A 10,554-nucleotide genomic window follows, 5' to 3' on the forward strand; every position below is an offset into this window, starting at 1 on the left:
CTTTTTTTCCTTTCTTCTTTTGCCCGTCCTTTTTCCCGTTTTCCAATTATATTTTTCAAATTCGAGCACTTTTCTTTTCTACAAAAATGGATGATCTTTTTCAAATTCAATGGAAATTTTCCATATTCGAAGAATTTTTTCAAATTCGATGAACTTTTTCCAAATTCCATTACCATTTTTTGAATTTGATGAGCTTTTTTTTCAAATTGATGAACTTTTTTCGAATTCGATGAACTTTTTCCAAATGCCATGAACTTTTTTTGAATTCGATGAATTTTCCCAAATTCCATGAACTTTTTTGAATTTGATGAACTTTTTTTCGAATTGTGAACTATTTTTGAGTTTGATGAACTTTTTTTGAATTGAATTAATTCTTTTTGAATTCGATGAACTTTTTTAATTCGATGATTTTTTTTTTCGAAATCGATGAACTTTTTTCTCATAACAAGAGTACGTACTATAGCAAACCGGTTGGTTTCCCTAAAAAATCAGTACATACTCTAGCAAATTTTGGAGAGAAAAAGAAAAACGAGACAAGCGATCGAGCGAGCGGCTGGGGCCAGCGAGCGTTGTTGGGCCTGACCAGGCAAGCGACGCAGCGGGCGCTGCGTTCGCCGCCACTGCAAAGGAGAATGCCACCGCAAAGAAAAACGTTCCGGCCTTCTCTTCCTCGCTCGAACAGGTATACCCATCCCACAGCGCAATATCTCTCCCTCTCTCTCGTTCTGTTCCTCACGAAGCCCTCACCGCCGCCGTGCCCGCCCTCCCCCCCGCGTCGCCGGCCGGAACTGCTCTTCCGCGTACAGATCCGGCCTTCCCAGGCCTTGTCCCTACGATTCCCGTACTCGCCGCCGCCGTTACCGCCGTAAGGGAGGAGCAGCGCACCCCCACGCCAATGACGGCCAAGACGCCCTCCCGAGCAGGAGCAGCATCCCGGCGGCCGAGCCCCCTCCGCCAAACCTCAACGTGAGCTCCATTGCCTTCTTCACTATGTTCTGCATGGTAGTTAGCATTTTTGGGTCCTATAGGTTGTACTGTTGATGCAAATTGGGTGCTATGGCTGCTGAATGTGTAAATGTTTTGTTAGCTGTATAGTGCTATATGTGTGAAAGCAACGTATGTGTGCACTAGGTTGCTGATGAATGTGCAATTTTTATTCGTACTGCTGAATGTGCTATATGTGTGAAAGCAACGTATATGTGTGCAAAAATTTTGGTGGCTATGTGTGCATCAATTCTGCCATGTGTGTAGTAGGTTGCTGCTGAATGTGAGAAGCCAAGTTCAGAAGCCGAATCCGGGAAGTTTTAGAGAAGTGGAGATCAGAACAGGCCTTAGGCACTCTGAGTCCTGACTCCCTTGCCAACCTGAGCGCTGCCAACATATTAAGCCGTGCACAGTTTTCGATGGCACTCGCACCACGACCACTGGCCACCACAGTTTTCGGCTGCCGGATGATGGCGGTCGTTCTGCAGGCCGCAGCCTTGACTTGCGTTGTGCTCGCAGGCAACCTCTGGTTCTCGACATTCATGTATGCTACTATATCACCTCTCTGGCTTCTTCTAGCTATCTGTTCAACCAACACCACTTTGTCATGCAGATTCCTCAAGGCTATCCTGGCGGCGGAGCTGGCCTTGAATGCGGCGCGACTGATCTACGACGCGGCGCAGGTCTTCTTCCAGAAACCGCTGCCGGCCTTCCGCTGTGAGATGATGGGGCTTGTCGCCGCTGACTGGGTACCGTATAGTAGCATCCTTTTTCATGCTCGCCGGCTCACGCAACCATATCTGTCAACCTACGTGTGTGTGCATGCATGGATTGCAGGTGATTATGCTCCTCCTTTTCGCTGCTGGGTCGAGCTCCCTCGCTGTGGAGGACTTCGTCGAGAACAACATGAGGCGTTGCGCGTTGCTGCAGCCCGGGACGTGCGAGCGGTACAAGGCCGCCGGCGTACTTACCCTGCTGGCGTGGGCTTTCACTGTCCCGGTGGCCTGCGTTATGCTCCGTCTGCAAAGGATCTGGGATGAAGACGCCGCCGCCGCTGATGCATGATGGGCGGTCAACTTCTACCTAAGAAAGTAAGCATGAGAGATTTATTTGATACTAGTACTTAGTAAATAGTTTAGTTTGGCTACTATCGCTACGACGTCACCATGTGTACGTACGTGTAGACGTACTACCCCCTATGATTATGACTAGGAAACATGCCCATGCGTTGCAACGGGAAAGAAAAAACCTGTTGTTGCCGCCACCGCCCGCTCTGCCTGTCACTTCGGCCAGGCCACATGGTACACATGCGCCAGGCCCAGCAGAGCCATTGGCCTTCGTCTCCCTCAGGTGGGAGTAGAGAAAGCATATGAAGAAGGATAAACTTGTGGAATTAGTCCGGATGCAGATATGCGGTGCCCATTCGATCATCCACTCCTAATACCGATGACACCTATGCATGACGCAACCTTTCATAATGATAGGTATATAATGCAATTACTCTAAATTGTGTGCATTTCAAATCTTCCAATTTAAGGTTTTATACATTTTTCATAATCTTCCGGATGTAAAACTCACTTATTTTTGAATTAACTCCTTTTAAATACAAAACTTGATTTTGAAATTTGAAGAAGAGAAGCTATACTAAAAATTGCTAGAAATACTTCAGAATGTATTATTATGGTGTTGCATTGAACCAGGAAACCCTTATGAGAATTTCCTATATTTTATGTTGAATTTTGAACCTCCAAATAACTTAGATACATGATTTGTTGATTTGAAGCACAATACATATATAAAAAGGAAATAGACCCATTGTTACCTGTTTGCCCCAAAAGTAGCCATCGATCTAAAATCCATGAGAAAAAGATCCTGCCTCCATTAATAAAATTATCCCAATTTAAAATCCATGAAAAAAAAATCTTGCATCCATAAATAAATAAATAAAAATTCTCCCAGACCCCTCCTTTTCACAGGCAGCAGCTCGACCAGCGCTAACATTGACCCCCGGGCCCCAACCCAGAGCGCCGTAGCCACGTGGTGCGCACGAGGTCCCTTTCTCTCAAGGCGAAAAGAGCTTTATTTATCAACTGGTAACATGAGTTTTACAATCAAGGATTACAGGCTCTCTAAGAGCATCTCCAACAGGCGCGCTATAAACGCACCGCGTGGAAAAAGTAGTGGTTTTAGCGCGCGCGCTACCGTTCCCGGCGCTCCAGCGGACGCGCAAAAACCGCGCGCGCGGCATATCTATAATACCTAAATAGTTCATCCCCACTATGCTATTTTTCTTGACATGCAGCCTATCCACCTCAGCAGGCCTGCCACATCAACATTTCATTACTCGCTTACAGATGGGTCCGACCACCACAGCAGCCCTGCCACATCAACTTCTGTTACTGCTTAACCGGCGAACATAACTATCTCTCTCTCTGCCTCCCTTGATAGAACCGGCCATCTCCCTGTCTTTAACGCTGTTCTTTCCTATCCCCACTAAATTATTACGCCTCTTCCTTCTCCACTTTGCTCCCCTGGCTCTTCCTTCTCCATTTAATCCCCTCGCCTGCCTTCTCCATTGTCGATCCACTTAGAAGAGAGATAGATCTCAAGTGCACTTTGTCTTCCCTGGCACACTTGCCCGCACACTCCACCAAAATCAGACGCAAAAAAGGGAGATCCAATCCAAAGGAAGAAGAATGGTGATGGATCTGACATTAGTTGGCTGGGTAGTACACACCGAGGAGGGACGCATCAATTGGCTCCCGTACAGTTCGTGTGGCAGGGCGCTTCTCTCTCCTCCGTGTGCTCTTTTTCCCCACTACTTGCACCAGATCAAGGAAAGAAGCAAGGCCACTTGATATTGTTTCGTTCCACCAAGTCAACTTGATATTGTGGGGAGTAATTTCTCTTCCCCATTAGTTCCTCCTCCCGGGTCGGGTCTTTCCTCATGGGTCGTGGTGAATGCGTGCTATCTCTAAACTCAGTCTCCGGGAAATTAGATGGCCGACAAGCGATGGCTCGATGTGTGGTGAATTGATGACAGTTCTCCATTCTCTATTCTTTTTTTGTATTATTAATGATTAATTTAGACCTTAGTTCGTCTTCAACAGAAAGTCGGAAACAGTACTGCCTCAGCCTTGATGATGTTTATTGGTATATGGTTGTATTAGTAAGGAGGGGTATCTGAGTATCTCTTCAATCAGTCGTGTTAGAACTGGACTGTACAGGAGTGCTTGCAGGGGAAAATCAGTCGTGTGCAACTGGAATCTCGGTTTGTCTTTGATCGCTTATTCTGTAGTATTCCCTTGGATGAACTACAGTACACATTAATTCATTTCAGTTATCAATTATTATCACTCTGCTTCATAAGCTATCTAACTGGTATTTGTTTACTTGCCAAATTACTATTTGTATATGTATATTCAGGGAGATGAGGTGTTCTCTTTCTTTTGCAATACTACGAGGATGGCACATTCAGTTCAGATATGCCACTTGGCAGAAACACTTTCTTTACAGTTTTTGTACTAATTTTTGTGATGAAACATATCATGTTTGTTCTCTTATTTTTGGCTGAAAATCAATTACGAAGGATACTACCCAGTTGGTATATGCAACTCCCATAAAATGCAAGAGAAATGTACTTTTGGTAGTTCTAGTCACTTGGGAGCTTATTTTATTCTAAGGTGAAAAAAGGCCCGTCACTTTCTTCTGAATCAAGTATCATATCAGGTTGCTTACCTACATGTTTTGCCCAACACTGGAAACAATAGATTTATGCTTTGTTTCTCTGGAAAGTTACTATGGATTGGGTTGGATATATATATGGATTGGTAGTGTTGAATCATTATGCAATTCATGACTTGATTTATCTTGCCTGTTTCTTCTACAATAAACATTATCAGGTAAACATAGTTAATTGATTGTCATAATCATAAGATCACATTAAAGCGGCAATCAACTCCTTTTAAACTTTTTTTGGATTTTTTTATTTGGATGTTACTAAAGAAATGACTACTAAGGTCTGAATGATACGAAAAAGGTAATCTTTTGCAGTATATCATTTGGCCAACACATTACCAATGCACTTATGGACTACATTACCCTTTTTTTGAAATATGATGTAGTTATATCCAAGTTCAAACAAACATATATCTTATATACTCCTTGCATGGTTTCACTATTTCTCACTCTATAAAGCCAAGCGTATATAGTGCTAAAAAATCCCCGCAGCAACGCGCGGGGTATTCATCTAGTGTAATTCAGCGCGCGGGCAGAAACGCCATCGTGCGCCGCTTATTTGCTGCGCCCGCTCCCGCGCGCTGGACTCTTGAGCGCTCGCTCGCAAACTCCACCTACCCATCCAGCCGCGCCATCGCCTGTTCCACCCCATTTTTTCGGCGACCGTTCCGGCGGTTCCCCGGTCTCTTCCCGCGCGGTCGCGGCTTCCTCCCTCTCTCTCTAGTCAGCGCCGCCCGTCGCGCGCGGTAGTCTCCGACGAATAGCGCCCGGCCGCCCGCCGTCGCGTTGGCGCCCGCAAGGTGTTTGACAAAAGGCCCGCAAGGTATGTATTGCTTCCAACTTCCACATTTTTACATGAAATTTGGTGCATGTTGTTTATAGCCTAGTTTTGAACATTTTATTAGATGAGTTCGTCATATGACTCTTCTGAAGAAGAATTTGATATGGAAGAGGAGGAGGATCTTGCAATGATCCTAGCTATGCACATCAATAAAAAAATCGAAGCACGGTGGTTCGGTTATGGGTCGGCAAAAATTTTGGAGGGATAGGATTGATGCCCACAACAGATTGATGAGGCACTATTTTGTGGAGAATCCCACGTACCCCGAGTCGTACTTTCATCGCCGGTTTAGGATGAGCATCGAGTTGTTCAGCCGCATTGCAGAGAAACTAGCGAGCCATGACCGGTTTTTTCAGCAGAGGAGGAATGCCGCCGGAGAGCTCGGGCATAGCACCTTTCAGAAGGTGACAGCCGCTTTGCGTATGTTGGCATACGGTATTCTAGCTGATATAGTTGATGACCACTTGGCCATGGGTGAGAGCCAAGCCATCATGTGTGTCAAGCGCTTCGCAGTCGGAATTGTGCAAGTGTTTGGCCCGGAGTACTTGAGAACTCCCAATGCTGAAGATGTCGCAAGGCTATTGGAGATGAACAAAGCTCGCGGGTTCTCAGGTATGCTTGGCTCAATAGATTGCATGCATTGGAGTTGGAAGATTGTCCAAAGGCATGGCATGGACAATTCCACGGACAAAAAAAGGTTCCACTATAATCCTTGAAGCGGTGGCCGATCACGAGACTTGGATTTGGCATGCTTTTTTTGGAATGACTGGATCTTTGAATGACATCAACGTTGTCAACCGGTCACCACTGATGAGTAAGATTGCAAATGATGAACTGCCACCGGTGCAGTTTGTAGCTAATGGTCGTACATACAACCCTGGCTACTATCTTGCGGATGGCATCTACCCAAAGTGGCAAACATTTGTGAAGCCGTTGAAAAAATCGGAAGGTAAGAAATATCTTGATTTCCAAAATGCTCACGCGGCGGCTAGAAAAGATGTGGAGAGAGCTTTTGGAATTTTGCAAGCCCAATTTGCTATTATGAGAGGACCGGCTAGATTTTGGGATCAGAAGATGCTTTGGTACATAATGCATGCTTGTGTGATCATGCACAACATGATCATCGAGAATGAGCGTGGCCAAGATGTAGACTACTCTCAGTATGAGCTCTTGGGACATCCCGTGCGAGTGCAGCGGAGGGTTGAAAGGGTGGCCCATTTTGTTGCCTCCTATCATGCCATTCGACGTCCGGCATCGCATAATGAACTCAAGAAGGATCTCATTGAGGAGTGGTGGGCTTGGAATGGCCGCCGAAGATCATCATGATTTGTGCGCTTGATGTTGTATTGTTGAACTATTTGTTGTATTTCTCAAAATACTATTTGTTTGATGAGTTGTAATAAATTAAACTATTCATTTGAACTTGGTTGTGAATGATGTTTGTGATTTAAAAATTATATGCCATGTCTTTGTTTTGTGAATGTGTTGTGTAAAATGCAACAAATGTGGATGCGCGGCTGCTCGCGCGCGCTGCATTTTAGCGCACTGCTGGAACTGCGGGCGCTCTGCATTTTAGCGCGGCTGCTGGAGCCAGCGCTGCGCGCCACGCCAAACCTGGTGTTGCGCGCGCTGCAAATCAGATTTTAGCGCGTCGCGCATTGGGCGCCTGTTGGAGATGCTCTAATCAACTCAAGAAACGTGTTCCAGACTCCCCGCGCAAACTCTCACCCCATGCTCTAGCATGTCTAAGCCAGTGAGTCGGCAGCCTTGTTGCATTTTCTCTTAGTTTGTACTACTTGGCACTCTTCTAGACAGTTCGTCAATTCCACACCACTTCTTTGTGTTCAGATTTTTCGAACGGAGAGCATTGCCGACCGTAGCAATCGTCAGTTTGACACAGAAACGCCACTTTAGCCTCAGCTTCCTCCGTCTCAGAGCAGTTCTGGATGGAGTTGCAAGCCGCTAGGCAGTCAACACAACTGATCCGTCAGGTCGCCGGACAATCATACCGGCACCACTTATGTGTTCCCTCTTGAAGAAGGAGCAGTGGATGTTTAATCTGATTCGGCCTTCCATTGACCACGTCCACCTAGGAACGCTGTCCACGCAGAGGTTGCTCCCAATAGTAGAGTCAGGCCAACGATGGCTGCCTCACTCACAGGGATGTCCAGGGAGTCCTCGTTACCACATCCCACGGCTGCCTCGTACCACGAGCTTGACCCAGGCAGGTGGGCATCAGACCGCGACAATGTCGTCTCCATGCCTTCCCGGCCTCCACCTTCCGCACCGGCGAGACTACTACAGCCGCCTCGCCCTCGGGATGACAGTGATGCTGGATGTTGCCAGAGCTGCGTAGGCGTTGTTCATTTCCGCACTGCTGAAGATCGTGCCTATGGGGACCCCGACTCATAAGTCGAGATCACCGAATGCACGTGTACAATGATCCCAGAGATCAATGCTCATTGAACACACAGAAGCTGAATAACAAGAGTCTTACATCCATACATACCGTCTTACACAAATTATGACCATTATGGTCAAGTCTTACATTGATAAAGCCTTAAGGGATGAACATCAAATGAGACACAAGCAGCGGAAATCTTCGTCGATAAGTAGAACCCATGCCATCTGCCTTAACCCTACAGGCATTCTGACTGGGAAGTGTCCTAGTTCGCGTGTTCGTCATCAAAGAACTCTTCCTCGAACTCCTGCTCTTCCATGCCTGGTCAATTAAATAACCAGTGGCAAGCCAATGAGTACTTTGAATGTACTCGCAAGCAACCCATGATTTGGTTCAAAGTAACAATGCAATTGTACAACAAGTAAGCAACCTAGCTTCAAGCTAGTTGAGATGTCCTATCAACTTGTGAGATATGCATCAATAAACATGGGTAACCTTGAGAACATGTTACAAATATCAACATAAATAGAGTTTGAATCAATGCCATGTCATTCAACATGTCAAGTCACCACCTTGACACAAATAGTTCCTTTCCACACACACATGCACCGAGATTGTAAAATTTCTGGAGATAGTTTAAGTAGCACCTCCCAACTGTCCATGATCGTGGACACGGCTATTCGAATAGTTTGACACTCTGTAGAGGTTGCGCACTTTACCCACAAGATCCGGGAAGCTTTCGTGTCATCCATGATCCTGCAGTACCTCAAGTACTTGGGGGAAGCACCCGATCATTACCTTTCCCTAGACGACACTAACATAGGGTCCACTTGTTGATACACGGCCCTCGTGTATAAGCAAAAGATCATGGGACTCTGCCCTTTTCACATTATCACACATACACGAAGGGACCAAAGGTGTGTCCGATGCCCTGTGAAAATAGTCACGGCCGCCTATCCAAGCACGACCCCATCCCGAGAGTGACCTCAAGTCACCCATGTCACTAGTAATGTGGGCACCATGCTAGTATCAGCCTAAGTAATCAATAATGCCCCGTCCCATAAAGGGGTAGAGTGGTTGCACATGTTTGGTTGGGACGGTAATCACACATAAATCTAATCCATCATTTTACACACACACCAAAAGCTCTCTTCGGTACACCACTTCTTCCTCAAGTGGTGACCTTAGGTAAACACCTCCCAAGGGCATTAGGGGCACCCGATGGTTTTTTTGAAAGAATGTAACCACAAAGAGTTCATGGTACACATGCATCATTATGCATCAACTAGTCTCTTGACAATGCAATCATGAATAAGGTAAAGTCATGAGTAGGGGTATGCATCATGTGGTGGTTCACAACAAGTTTACCACCGTCATATTTTGTCATCATGCAATCGAAAAAAGGGTACCGATGAACAAGAGGGGTGTCATGGTCAAAGGGCTGCTTGCCTTGATTGGCTTGTTCTTCGAGGTCTTCAAATCCCTCTCCTTCTTCTTCTTCAGCAACTTCGTCAAATACAAGATTTAATCGTCGCAAGAAAATAACAGAAAAATAAGACGATAATAAAAAGAAAAAAGTCAAAGTGCTCAGAAAATGTCAACTTATTTTTGTAAAATACTAGGAGGAAAACTAAGAAGGGGAAAATTCTTAGTTTTGGATTTGGAGTTAGGGGGACAGAGTAGTGGATTTTCAAACAGAGATTTTATTGTTCAAATTTGGATTTAAATTTGAACAGTGCAGAAAAGTGTAATGGATGTGTACGAAAGTTACATCAATAAATAGGTGGGATTGTTATAAGATTTTAGGAGCTGGAATTATTCTATTTGGATAAATATTTTATCCTATGGAATTTTTGTAAAGCAGACAGAAAAAGAAAAAGGAAAGTGGCACTGTGCCACTGGGCCAGAAAGGCCACAGTGCAGCAAGCCCAAAGGGAATTCAGCCCGCGCGAGGCCGCCACGTCGAAGGCGTAAAGGCGAAGTACGCCTTCAGCCAATGGGCGAACCGGTGCGCGCGCTTGCGTCTTTAAACCTGACGGGTGGGTCCCACCCGTTAGGGCGTAAGGCTGACGGACAGGGCCCACGGCCGTCGTTGTCTGCCTCCGTCCAGAGGCGCCGGCGAGCTCGCCGGCGGTGATATAGGGCACGGGAGGATGAGTGGGTGGTACTGTTGTGCTCAGGGAGGAGCCGCCGTTCGGATGGAGGTGGAGTTGGTTGCCGGGGTGGCCTGGTTCGCCGGCGACGAGGAGGTAGGGTGGTGGTGCGTCGGGAGGTGGACGGACTTCTCCGTTCGGCTTGCAATCGATGCGGAAGATGGAGGGGAAATGATCAGTGGGCTCCTGCGGTTCTAGATCGAGTGAGAGAGGTAGCGTAGAAGGCGTGTACCTCTGGATTGACGGCGACCCGTGGCGGCGGAGCTCCGGTCGATCCCAAGCACAGAAGCCCCTTGAGGACATTTGGGTGGTGCGGGCATGTTTTTGGGGGTGTGAGGAGGAGGCGGATGCCACTAGAGCGGCCCGGGGCGGGCTTATATAGCCGGGCACCGGTCCACCGTGGACTCGTGCGCCGGAGAGGTCACGGGCGAGGCCAG

The 10,554-nt window shown here is 46.7% G+C and overlaps 1 protein-coding gene across 3 annotated transcripts; it reads left to right on the top strand.

Moving 5' to 3' along the window:
* Positions 1 to 678: 678 nt before the first annotated feature.
* On the top strand, positions 679 to 4,350 carry LOC123136949 (CASP-like protein 5A2). 3 transcript variants are annotated; one of them, XM_044556469.1, is made up of 4 exons: positions 679 to 966; positions 1,252 to 1,528; positions 1,598 to 1,733; positions 1,822 to 4,350. In XM_044556469.1, the coding sequence occupies exons 2-4, from the start codon at positions 1,404 to 1,406 to the stop codon at positions 2,047 to 2,049; spliced, it is 489 nt and encodes a 162-aa protein (XP_044412404.1). In that variant the 5' UTR covers positions 679 to 966; positions 1,252 to 1,403; the 3' UTR covers positions 2,050 to 4,350. The 3 variants fall into 3 exon arrangements, 2 of the variants coding, with proteins under 2 accessions (XP_044412404.1, XP_044412405.1); XR_006467517.1 differs by having other exon boundaries at positions 694 to 966; positions 1,255 to 1,528; XM_044556470.1 differs by lacking the exon at positions 1,252 to 1,528 and having other exon boundaries at positions 694 to 966.
* Positions 4,351 to 10,554: the final 6,204 nt, after the last annotated feature.

Source organism: Triticum aestivum, chromosome 6B (assembly GCF_018294505.1).
Source record: "Triticum aestivum cultivar Chinese Spring chromosome 6B, IWGSC CS RefSeq v2.1, whole genome shotgun sequence".
In the NCBI taxonomy this organism is placed as follows: Eukaryota; Viridiplantae; Streptophyta; class Magnoliopsida; order Poales; family Poaceae; genus Triticum; species Triticum aestivum.

Excerpts from the sequence above, each read along its gene's own strand:
- LOC123136949 (XM_044556469.1), top strand. The coding sequence starts at position 1,404 with ATGGCACTCGCACCACGACCACTGGCCACCACAGTTTTCGGCTGCCGG. Across the intron at positions 1,529-1,597 it reads CTCTGGTTCTCGACATTCAT|ATTCCTCAAGGCTATCCTGG; the intron begins GTATGCTACTAT and ends TTTGTCATGCAG. Across the intron at positions 1,734-1,821 it reads GGCTTGTCGCCGCTGACTGG|GTGATTATGCTCCTCCTTTT; the intron begins GTACCGTATAGT and ends CATGGATTGCAG.